Raw genomic sequence first — 13,368 nt, 5'->3', positions numbered from 1 at the left:
AACTCGTTTGCAGAAGGCATCAAGCAAACAAATTTACCAAGGTTACTACTTTTTCATCTCCTATTTGAAACTTAGTATTTTATCAAATAGATGCAGACAGGGCCAAAATGCCTCTAAAAAATTAGATGGATGCTGCTTTTTCTTCCTTCTACTATTAGAGAAATCTTATGTGAGAAAGAAGTTATGCAGCAGGGCCTTATAAGGCAAAATAATTCTCTGCAATTACCTCTCATGCCAAAATAATTCACCAAAACACATCTTCATAGAGACCTAATTTCCAGCATTGCAGTAAGTAAAATCAGGACATGTGTGACCATGTGAATATTCAGACATCTCATAGAGAAGACTTAAACATTGCTTCTGGAGGAAAATGTGTTTTCACAGCTGCAACAGGAATGAACAAAAATGGGGTTGTTTTATGTTACCTAAGTATGAAAGTACAAGTATGTATTTAGGACACAGACTAAATCTGATGAAGTCTTTGACAAGACTCCTGTGACTCTGATGAAGTCTGGGTCATAACTCAATACTCACAAAGACACTGCTGGGTTTGCCCTCTCTTCCTGTTCACATAGGAACATTCTTGTTTCCATTCACTTCAATCATCTCTGGACAAACCCTTCACATATGGATTAACTAAACCATCATCACCTACAAATCTGAGCATGCTTATCCCCAGCTGCACTCCCAGTGCCCCTTCATGTGAATAATTTGGATGCAAATATCACTAAAGGATCCAGCAGTAGTCAGCTTTCCCTGACTGGGATATAACATATACCTCTTCTCTCAAAGAGTTATGCTCAGTGGAGATGTAGCATGTGGCATACTTACAGGATAAAGTGATAAATTGAACCTGCAAGTTTATCTAGTATTTATATTACATGGTTTCCTAGAGGTCCCCACATGCCACCTACAATTTGTATGCACAGTAAGAAACAGAATATGTCCACATTGCAGCTCTCAGCCTGTAGCCAATAAAGTGAGTTAATGTGTGATTCTTTTATTGCATACTTGCTTTTTTATGTTGGTCAGGTCTACTGAGTCTCATGATGAATGATTATATTTATTTATGGACATTTCTGTAGTCCTCACCACTGTGGCATATGAACACCTCAAAGTTTAATGGCATCCCAAATTAATGACTTCTGAGGAACACATAAACCTGAAACATCGTGCTCTAGTTCAATTATAAATCTGTGTCACCATTCCTGAGCACATAAAACCAATACCCAGGCAACAAATTCACATGGCAGAACCCTGTATTAAGCACCCTCCAGCATGAAAACACCCATCCCCCTAACCCTGGGCAGCTGGAGTAACACCCTTCACCTCAGAGAGCAAACTAGGAGCAGCCACACAGGTTTCTGCCACTATCTCGGAGAAAGTGAGCCCTGCACTTACTGCCATGGGGATGTTCCAGGCCATGTAGACGTGTGACTTGAAGTCATCCATCCAGACCTCAGCAGCCCGCAGGGCGTTGCGCTTTGCATAGTAATCGATGTCGTTGTTGTAGGGCTTCTTGGTGCGCTCAATGTGTGCCACCCGAGAGCAAGGCAGCACCTCCATGCTTCCCCCACACTGCCAGACCTGGAGGAGTTGGGAGGAGAAAAGGAGAAATGGTTATAGGGTTATTTTCTAAATTTTTTTTTTTTTTTTTTTTAACATAATACAACTGCTTCTTTTCAGACGCTGTAGATCGAAAGTTGCCTACTGGGGGAAGGATACTGCCAAACAACAGCATGACAAGCAATATTATTAAACAGGATACTGAAGATCACCTGCCCTGGGGGTGAACCCCCTCTCTCTGCACATGGGCTGTAGATGAGTCTGAGTGATGCAGATGACTGTGTTAGGTTTAGATACCATAAATATCCAAACCCTTCCCTATCATGGCACAGGTCTTGGAAGCGTTAAGCAGAAGACAAGTTACAAGGTGGTAACCTCTGTCAGAGGAATTAATGTAACCTTGTGCTTGCTCCAGAAACTTCAGCACAAATCAGTTGTATCCTCTGGCTGCATGGGGGTTACCATGTCAGCTCTCCAAATCAGCTAGCACACTGTTAATAGCTTAAATCTGACTACCAGAAAAATCTGCATACATAAGCATCTCAGATGTCCTACTGCACACCAAATGCTTTTTATGAAGTGATTTGAACATGACTTTGGGAAAGAGAAGGAAACAAACTACCCACGTGTACAATACCAACAGAAAAAAAGTGCATGGAAACACACTCTCTCACAATGGAAACTTAGACTTTGATTGTGAGCCCTTCACTTATTCTTTCCTTTTCCTAATCTACTCCCTTCAGGCCTCACTGATTTGCAGCACAGCAACTGTCCCACACTTTGCCTTACCTTTGTCAGTAAGAAACAAGCACTGCCTTACCTGGTTGATACAGAACATCCCATGAAAATTTTAACAAGAATCAAGACACAAATCTTCAAGCAGGATGTCTTGTTAAAACTGGACATAAGCCAAAATGTGCATTTATTCAGCAATAGAGGTGACTGCCACGCTTGGCAGTGGATGTGAGCACAGAAAAAGCATTTCCTACCCAGTGCTCCTGCCCTTCCTTACACACACAGCAATCACCTCCCAGCTTCCAGAGGAGCACAGGAGGTGAGGCCATCACCGTGTACTCATTCCCAAGCTGGGTGAGCAAATCACACAGCTGCTTCCCTCCCTGGCAGCAAGGAAAGGAGAAACCTCTGGTGCAACTGTTTTGTGTGCCTTTTCCTGCAGGCCAGGCACATAAGAAGCAATAAATGACCATTTATCTCTCTGCTCCTGAGCTGATGAAGATGGATAATGGGGGGTTAGTGGAGACTCCATCACCCAGCCTTCCCAGACACCAGCATGCCCATACTGTGCCATTTTTTCCTCTTGATAATTCACTGTCTGAACTCTGGCAGGAGACAAAGAGGAGTTGTCTCTCTGAATCAGTGGGATTCAGAGTGATGCAGGGTGATTGAAGCTTATGTTTCAATACCCTCAGGTCTGCACTTAGTACCACAGTCTAGCTCAAATAAAGATATTAAAATATAATCCACTGCTTTCCAGGGTTGCCTTTTACTGAGCAAAAGGGCTCATTTTCAGACAAGATGTATTCTGTAGCACCACTGGGGCAGTTCTGCACCTCATCTGCCTTCTCAGGGACAAAGATAAATTGCTTGGGGAGTGGCAAATAAAACCTGCTCCTCCGGTTTTGTTTTGTTTAGGGGTTTTTTTGTTTGTTTGGTTTTTTGGTTTGTTTTTATTGTGTTGATGTTTTGATTCTTAGGTAATCCTTATTTGCCGTTTTTCAAACAGTTCTTTTGTAAATCGCTGGCCACTGGAATTTGTGTTTGATAAATGAAATACACTGAAAAATACACTGCTGATAAATTTGGACCGACAGATGCTGAGGGTTCCCAATGCAAAGAGAAAGTGCTACCAAAAAGAAAAAAAGTGAAAATCAATTCGTTTCATTGATTTTCATGATCAGAAGGGAAAACCAGCAGTACACTTTTGCCCAACTCGTCCTGGAAGTCAGCTATTTAATGCTCAGCACATTTTTCTTATTCTTGATATGGCTAATGACCTTGTAATTTTTATTTATATATTTTAGTACCAAGAGCAAATCCATTATCTGAGTGGCAGATTTACAGCCTTCAAATGCCAGTGCTCATGCAAACCTGAAAAGAAAAAGGTACTAAACTGAAACATAAAAGGAAACAGTTTGGCGGCTCATCTGTAAATTCAGTGCAATTATTTACCACGGATAAATTCTCCCCGGATGAAATCTACAGGGAACTCAGACACCTGGCTTTGAAGAAAAAGTGACAAAAAAAAAAAAAAAAAAGAAAAAAGGCAACAGCCTGGCAGCCAGGATCCTGGGTGCACAGCAGTCAGTGGGAATTGGCACTGCAGTGTGACCACCCCATCTGCAATCCTCCTGATTGCTTCACATTTATCTTCAGTCCCTGCTTTCCCCTACCCCTCAGCCCCATCTTGCTCTTTAAAGACAAAATCTGAAGAATAGGAAGGAAGGAAACAGCTAGGGAATAATAAAATTTTGCTTCCTATGAAGATGCTAATTTTTTTCTGGTAATGGGTTTAACACCAGTTGGGGGTGTTCTCCATGATAAGGGTGGAATTTCCAGTCCCAAAGTGAACTGGATGTGCAGCAGCCAGGACAAGGAGGCAGTCAGATGTGTATCACCAGGCATAGATCATCACTCCATGTTTCTCCATACCCCAAATAAATGCCACAGCTGCTTGACTATGGGTCATTTCTTTTCTGGCCATACAAGGTCTCCTGTTTCACTTCATAAGGATTAGTTGCTGTTCAATGGAGCATTAAATTGTCCCCCCAGCCTTTGAGTTCACTGCTAAGTCAATCTCTTGTCTTCTGCCTCTCCAGTCCAATGATTACTTAAATTTACATAAAATGAAAGAGTTTCAGTAGTACAACCAAGTATATGCACCCAAAACCAGACCACATCCCAGCAGATAAGATCAGTCAGATAAGAGTGAGATGAAGACTCAAGACTTGTGTCTGAATCAAGAGCATGGGGAGATTCATCAGCACCTTCTCCTCACTGGGCACAGAACTGAAAAACATGTGTGATCCAGAAAACCATTGCCTGTCTGCCTCTAACAAGATGTCTCTGAAATTCAAGGCAGGATGAAAGAACAAGGAAAGTTTTACTGCATGAAACAGGTGAGAGAGAGAGACTGCCCCTGAAATGGGCTGATTCTCCTTTTCATCCTCAAGACCGTATTTAATGACCCATTTTAACAGTAGCAAACAACTCATTTCTTTCCAGTTGTAACAATGAAATTATGTCAGAAAAATAATTACGTGTGTGTATAGAGCATTTATCGAGCAGACTTCTTCCAGGTGCCTTACCATGGGAAGCAAACTCTTTCTACCTGGGAGCAGAGTAATGGTTCATTGGCTGAGAACATGGGAGTTGAACTCTGAGCTGCTCCCTTTTGGGTGCCCATCACCAAAAAGCAAACTCAGCCATGTGTTTTCCTCATGGAGAGGCAAATTCTCATTAGTAAACTTTGGTTCTGGCACCACAGCATGCACTCATCAAAGCTGCACAGTGGTGCAGCAGCCCAGGTTCCTGTGAAGGTGGATACAGGCTCAAGGGATGCCCTGGGCTGGGCACGGGAGAGGCTCCAGGCAAAGCAGAGAAGCAAAGAGGCTTCTACTTTCTGTGCTCCTTGACTCCACGCAGCTGCTACAGCCCAGGGACTTGGCTTTGCCTCTGCCAGCATCACACTGCACAGCATTTTAATACATGATCGAGTAATTCCAAGAGACACTCAATTTATTTGCTAATTGTAGCTAATTTCTAATTTCAGTATTGCCCTTTAGGCTGCTATAAACAAAACTGATAGCAATATAAATGTTACCATAGCTGTGTTACTTTAGCATTTTTACTGCTAATTATCTCAATCAACTTTTCTATAAACAGACATATTAAGTATTAAGAAGTACAAGTACCCACATCAGAGGTGAATTACTAACTGAATGATAATGTTCATGGTTTGCACTACAATGATTTACTAGCACTGTCTATCAGGTATTCCACTACCCTTGAGATACAGCTGTCCTGCAGATAAAATATTTACCATTTGTTATACAGTAGTCAGTTGGACGTTGTATTCAAAGAAAAAGAGGAGAGACAATGTCTTGTTTACCTTGGTACATCTCTGAATGAAGGACAGGGACATGATTTAGGAAGGCAAATAAATGGTTCTGCTTTAACTCTTGCCAAAGAAGAGTCCAACTCCCCTGCTAAAGCAAACTAAAATGTTACTGATATTACAACTTGCAATGGTGCCATGGCGGCTTTATCTGTTTTCAGGAACTCACAGACATTTCAGTGGTCCTTTGCTAAAAGGAATAATCTGAGTCTACATCTTCCAGAAGTCAGAAAATGATAAGAATCAGTTTCCAAACATGCACGTGGCAGCAGGATTCCTCATTTCTAACGTGCCCAGCAGAACCTGTTCCCCAGAATTTCTGCAGTGGCTTCTGCCAGAGGCAGCACTGCAGAGGTGGATGCTCAGCACATCCTGAAACAAAAAACTTCAAGCTAGAAGGAGATACTGATGTTTTATAAAACCAGTTCTGAACTCCACCTGAGCAGCGCTTCACAGAAATATCCTTTTGGATTTCAGACTTTCTTTTCTTCATGAAGCCAAGAGAAGAGATGGAGGAGTTTTCAGAGCAGCTCAGATATCCCTGGTTTATGATATCTCAGCATGGCAATTCTTAAAAGTCAGGAATCTCAGGTTTTTTTCAATTTTCAAAGCAGAGCCTACCAAAGACAGATGTCTTCTGGCCTACCCACACACACCTACGGCAGGCCTGGAAAAGATTTTCCTATCATGAAAGAATTTCCACATTTTTTAGAATTTTTGCTGTCCTAAATTGTCAAGAATAACATAAAACCAGTTGTCACCAGTTAAAACACAGGCTTTTTGTCATCTGCATCTTCCTCCCTGCAAAAAAAACTACTCCAATTTTTTTTTCTTAAACTGAACTATTGATATTTTCAGAAGATCTGCTTGGTGTTAAAAGCTTTTTAAATATGAGCACAATTCAAACTAAAAGGTCAGTTTAAACTGAAAACCCAAACTTTTGTTGTAAAAACAGCAAAATATCATCTTTTGGTGACATTTTACCAAAAAAAAGGTATTTGTTCTCATTTAGAAATTTTGCCAAAGCACAGCCTTTCCTTAATTTATCAGCTGGAAAAGCCTCAAGTCCCTTCCTGATAAACTTAAAGGAGGCTGGGGGCTCACCCCCCTTCTCTGAGAGCATGTAGCTTGAGGATAAAGATGCCTTAAATCAGTGACAGACCTTCCAGATCACCATCCAGACAGTGATTAAATGGGAGCTCCTCAGGGTGAAAAAAAATCTAAGTACTTTCTGGCAAAAGTTGCAATATCTGAAGGGCAGGAGGACATGGAACCCAGGTAGTAAATTCAAGCAGCAGGTTCTGCTGAGCCTTTCTCAGCTCCTTTCACACCAAAATCCATGTGCACAGCAAAGTTAGAGGAAAATTCCTACTCTGATAAAGCCCAACAGAAAGATAATTCCTAACATTAAAAACATGAATATTAAAAACATACAGAGTAGTTGCTGTAGTTTTGGCCTCTCTCTTTCCAGTCAGCCATGCACCAACAAGTTGTAAATCAAAAGGGATTCTTCAAAATAAATTTAAATTATGACAGTGAGATTTTTTCCATCTAAAACACAGGAGGTCTCTAGTTATCCTCTAGTCCTTGACTGATGTGGCAACTCTTCCAGTGCCCACTCTAGAAACAAAAAATGAGCATGAATTTAGCACACTTATGGTTTTTGTATCTCTAGTATTGACAGTTGACATAGTTCACTGAAAACCTTTTTTTCAAAATAATTTATAGCCTGACATTTTCTTGTTTTCTAGTGGAGTTTTATGGATATTTTTTCTTCCACAGCCCCTCAGTGCTGACTGGAGAGTCATAGTTAATCAGATGTGCTACATAAAGTGCTCGCTCTCTCTTTTTCATTTCACGTTGGAAGCTGTTAGAAACCAGGAGGCTGTCATAATCAAACATGTCATCTGGCAAAATCAATCATGTGGTCTCATTTTGTTCATCAACTACATTTTTATCATCATCTTTAAAGGCAGACATAATTATGGCTTAAAAAAGTCCCAACTCTCGCTTCTCAAAATAGCCTCTGCTATTTCATGGTGCTCTTAGAGAGCAAAAATCTTTCCATGCTGGGACAAAACAGCTTCTATCAGAGAGACCTGCCAAAAAAAGGATTTGAGAAAAGAAACTGCATCTCAAGATCCACAGTTTGTATATTCTGTCAAATATTTCAGGGTAAACTTCTGACCAATGCTTGCAAATTAACAGGACCCAAAAGGGTCCTTTGCTTAACTGCTCAGGACATATTCTCTGTTGCAGTCCTTGCCTTTTTGGTTTCACCTCCAGCTACAGCAATTTATAGATAATCTGCTAATAGCAGATATCTAGGGAGTGTAAGAGAATCTCACACATAAAGCTAAATCTGTCTCTTATGGAACATGAACTTAATTTGAAGACAGAAGCATAGATGGGGAGGATAGAGCAGATGAAGTCTTACAAGTTTTTAGTAGGTCTGGCACTACAATTAACTCTCCTTATGATTATTACTATTACTTCAGCTGATGATCAGTACTTGGAAGCCAACTGCTTTTTCCAAAATCATTATGAGATATTTTGAGGGTGTTTTACCTCCTCTTGCAGAATCATCTCATGTGAGGTTTCCTGGCAGATTGAAAATGACACTTTGCAGAAAAGTAAAAAATTTGTTTTAAAGATGACACGTGATTATCCTGTAAAATTTATTAGGGCTTGAGCTCTTAGTTTTGCTACCTTGGGATTTTCTGATATTTACAGATGAATTGCTTTCAGAGAAAAAAGGCAATGGGACCATAATGTTCTTTCAATGAGACACTCAACTGGTTCATGCTTTCTAAGTTTCCTCTTCAGGAGCAGGTTTAGAGGTTGTCCTTCATGTGGTTTTTAGAGGTTTCACAGAACCTCCAGCCAGCAAAGATCTCAACTGTGACAACAGTGAGAAGATAACACTCTGCTGTTAACCTTCCTATGAAAGAAAATAGATAAGCATGAAGAGATTGAAACATCTTCTAGAGAAACTCTCACTCAGCAACTATCTTGCTGAAAAGATAAACTTTATGTAAGGACCAAGTCTGATAAATTACTAACCAGCTGCTATGGGAGGGAGAAGGTAGGATTTTAATGATATTAAAAATGTCCCTTATACTTCAATCACTAACCCAACCACAGTTTTTACAAATAATATTGCACTGTTGTAAAAAGCATGTGTAGGGAAGAAGCTGATGACTTTGTGTTTGAGGGGAAGTCTTCTGTTTCAGTACCCTTCCCATCTCAGTTTGGTATCTCAGAGGTACAGGGATTATTTCCTGTGACTAAATTATAGCAAAAATTGGACCTCCAATTCAGAAGAAAAATTAAAAGCCTTTCTATAAAGTTAGGTCCCAGAATTAAAACACTCACACTAGAAACATCTGGGGTTGGTCTACTCATAATACCAGATTTCAAATTTAAACTTTTTGAACTCATAAAGAAAACAAGACAAAAAATAATGATATAGCAAGTTTGTAGTCACATACATCAGATCAAGTGGCAGCTGTATCACAGAATGGCTGAAGTTGGACAGGACCTCTGGAGGTCATCTGGTCCAATCCCCAACCCCACTCAAGCAGGGAGCTAGAACCAGTTGCTCAGAACCATGTCCAAGAGGTATTTGAGTATCTCCAATGATGGAGACTCCACAACCTCCCTGGGCAACCTCTCAAAATTCTCTCAGCCATCTAATTTCAATTAACTTCCTTCAAAATGGCAAATGAAATGTTTTTCACACTATTTAGGGTGCCTGTCCTAGTATGTCAGGGAGATAAATTACATCTACCATTGCAGAAAGGGCAGACAGCAAGTCTGTAACTCAGAGGTACTTTTTCTAGCAGACAGGTGAACACATCAGCCTAAAACTAGGCAGAACCTCTAATAGCATCTCCCTTCAGTTGTTACCTAAGCTAAGACAGGATGAAAGTAAAAGGGGAAAGCTGTTCAACATTTTTTTTTTTTAATTTTTCTCCAAAGAGAACTCTCTGCTTTCTTGTGTAATACCATTAGTTCACACTTTCAGTCTTTTGCTAAAGAAGTAACACTTACTGCATGTTCAGCCTTCTGCAAGAAGGCTGAAAAATGATAAAATACTTCCTGGCATTTTAGCTGAGACCACTGGGAAGAATAATAAAGAGAAAAATTTAGTGATGCTTCCCTTAGAATACAGTAATTCTTGAGTAAGGAAATATTGAAACAGACTGGCTAATGAAGTGATCACAAAGGGTCTTTTCAAAAGACCCTAAGTGGAGTTGTCCTCATTTGTGTTCTCTTTCAACAACAGCCTCCTAAATGATCTTTGTATATTGTCTGCACTAAATCCTGCAGGGTGGCTATTTTATTTTAAAGAAAAAAGCTTTTGGGCTGCAGGGGATCCATTCAGTGAGAGCTATTATGCTTATTGTGACTCTGCTGCAGAGCCAAGGGATTTACTATATGCTCATTAGATCCTGCTTTGTTCTGAAACAATCTTTTACAATGCAAATTTTAGCATGCTGATCTACTTAGGATAACACTTTCTAAAAAAAGGCTATTAAAGTAAAAGCTGCTTCTAATGCAGAAACACCACAGACTCAGATTAATTACCAAAATTTTAGGCCATGAAGACATCTGGTGTCTCAGCTTGAATTCAGCTTTGAACATGGTTACCAGAAGTCACAAGGACTCTGTTACAGGTACAAAGCAATGCCAGGGACACTCACAGAGCTCAGAGGCCATGGTACAAAGCCATAAAGATGAGGCACATATGTCAGCTGCCTTCTTGGTGCCTGGCATGCAGAAGAGCTCTTTGCTCAAATGCTGGCACCTGAAGCATTTAAGACAGTGGAGAAGAATCATCAGCAGAGATGTGGATTCACCAGCACCTCTGGAGGACTCTACATGAGATGAGAGGCAGGAGTTCTCCATAGCCCTGCTGCATAAGCATCCCAGGCACAGAGCTGAGGAAAAAAAAGCAAGCAAGACAAATATAGCTGGAAAAAAATGGCAGAGCTGAGCAGAAACAGCTCTCTGAGTTCTGGTGCTGGATGCTGAGCACTCAGGGAGCTGTGATAGTTTCCATCTCCCAGGAGCACTCTTTTAAATTCATGTGTGGCAGCTGTGACCTGCAGCAGTATTGATGGTGTGGGGTGCACTCTTGTTTTTCAAAGCATTAATTCTACCTTGTTCCTCCTCTATGACCTTCCCAAGGGAGCACTTGTATGAACACAGACCGATGAATATTATCATCCAGGAGATATACCTGATAGCTCATTCTTAATAGCTCCATAAATCTCACTAAGTCTTAGTGCTTTAAGTGTACAGCAGAGATAATACTGCTGTAAGGAATAGTGTGAACCCATCTCTCATAAGTACAGGAACCAGCCAGTCTAGTGACACTGTATTAAAGCATTCTCCCTTCTACTCTGATTAGCAGGGCTCAAGCTGGAGGTAGAATTTATCCTGAAAGATTGATCTCTAGGAGGATAATTAATAAAACATCAGAGGTAAGCAATGAGAAAAAAAATTTGTTCCCAAGCAGAAGTACTAAAAATTCAGTATAGTAGTTCCAGATATCCTTTCTCATACACTCCTAAACCAGATCAGCAAACTGAACATGCAATTTATATTTAAAAACCCACAAATCATCACCTGCTTATACTGGACAAGTTCATCTGGTTGGAATAAACACCTGCTCACTAAAGCAGCACAGGATTATTGAATTCAGATGATGTCTTGTTTTATGCAGTAAGTGCCAAATCCTTAATATACATAAGATGCAGATGTGTGTGCACATGATGTCCACTGGGAATGCTTATTTATTTGAGATGACAAACCCCTGATTAAGATTCTCCTCCTGGGGGAAAACATCACCAGTGTTATAGGAAGGTGCTGGCATTGCCCATAAACTGGAATAAGGTAAGGAGAAAGTCAGGACAGATCCAGACTAGGTCCAACACCAAAAGATGTCACCAAAGTTTGAAAAAGAAATAAAAAAAGCCTCTGACCTACAATGCTCTTTTGCACAGGCACAGCTACTCTTGGCTATCTGAGCTGGAAGAACTTAAAAAAAAAAAAAAAAAAAAAAAAAAAAGCAAAACCAAAAACCCCCTGGTGAGTGTGTTACAACACATGTTAACTTCATCTTTCAGACTGAAAAGCAATACACATCTGGATTGATTTTTGGATACCTTAGAGGAAAGGCACAAAGGCAGAGGAAGAGGAACTTGAACAGCAGAAAGTGCTATTATGTTCTAGTCATTCACTCTGCTTAAATGCTTTATTGCTGCTATTAATGGACAGATAATGACATTAATCATGGGCTGTGAAGTGACTGCCAAACTAAGCTATTTCATATGAACAGATTGCATCACCTAAGGAGCTGGTGAAGGGGTGCTAGTTGGGTGATACACAAAAGAAAAAGACTGATTTTGATGGACAAGTCCCCGAAGAATCTCCAGATCCTGGAGCTGTTGTCACATGTGTGGATTTGTTGAGTCCCCAGGGAAGTTTGAAGCAAGGTGTACAACCAGGCTCTGCATTTCATTTCATTAGGACCAGTTATAAAGATTTAGATGAAGGCTTTTGTTTGGAGAATTTCTTTGTTCTGTTATGTAATGAAACCAAAAGAAATGTATTGATGGGGACATGTAAAAGAGATTGCTAGGTAGGGCACATTCTGTGTAGCATAAGAATGTGAAAATACACATTTGGCAGTGTTTTTCCCAAGAGCTAAAAGTGTCCTCACAACTGAACACTGTAAATATTAGCTTCAGCTTATTGGGAAGACAGTGTCCTGTGTTATTAAAGTGCTGAGCAAATAAGGGATGTTCTTTGTTTGCAAGAGATTTCCAGAAGTTAAATACATATATACACGCATACAGATACAGTTTCAAATTGAACCAGCAACAGTTTTGACATTTCAAGGTGCTACATGACTCAAAATATGGAAGAAAGTCCATTTCAGATCAAACAAAGTATTTTATATCAAAAAATCTGGAAATATCCATTTTTAAGAATACAATTTAAAAAGTTTTAATGGATTCTCCTTTCTTGACAAGTGAATTAGAGAATTAAAGGTTTGGGGGGAGTTGTTTGTTTGTTTGTTTGTTTGCCAAATCTAAATTTCTTTTTATAAAATTGTTTAGAAATTTCTGATTTGAAGAGTCTCAGAACCCTTCAATTTGAGAGAGTCTTGAAAACAAACAATGTTAAAGAAAACCCATACTTTGAGTCAAGCATATCTTCTCCAGTCCTTGGACTTAACCATGTCATGCTAAGCCAAAGGTAGCCTACAGCTAATAGAATTCCAGCTAAATTTCTCTCTTGTTCTGTTTCCCTGTGTCAGACAGATGCATGCTGGACCACGTGGTGACATCTGTCACCTTCTGTCCCTGCCCTTGGAGATGACCATGGGACAGAGCTCAGCAGAGGTTGGAAATGTTTTGCATCATCCTTCCTTCTGCAAGGACTCCCCCCCTGACACCAGAGAGGGATTTGCAGACATCCACTGTGAGCAGGGAGAGGAGTGTCCCAATTTCATAAGGTAGGAAATGAAAATGGATGATGTTAATGCCACCTCTTGATGAGTGTTATAAAACTGATTGCCTCTGTGAGCTCCTTAGCATGGAAAGGCTGCTGGGATATGCTAGATGAGGATTTCAGGGGATGCTTGGACAACTTGT

General features: G+C 40.3%; 1 protein-coding gene across 1 annotated transcript in view; it reads right to left on the bottom strand.

The window, feature by feature from the left end:
• Positions 1–13,368, bottom strand: part of GALNT9 (polypeptide N-acetylgalactosaminyltransferase 9) — a 129,013-nt gene that overhangs the window by 19,413 nt on the left and 96,232 nt on the right. The window contains exon 7 of the mRNA XM_071762991.1: positions 1,402–1,587. Within this exon, the coding sequence (XP_071619092.1) occupies positions 1,402–1,587 (186 nt within the window). The remainder of the gene's footprint in view (positions 1–1,401; positions 1,588–13,368) is intronic.

The sequence above is a fragment of the Heliangelus exortis genome, chromosome 19, assembly GCF_036169615.1.
Source record: "Heliangelus exortis chromosome 19, bHelExo1.hap1, whole genome shotgun sequence".
NCBI lineage: Eukaryota > Metazoa > Chordata > Aves > Apodiformes > Trochilidae > Heliangelus > Heliangelus exortis.
Note: the sequence above shows the minus strand (reverse complement) of the source record. Positions and strands in the feature narration are given on the sequence as shown.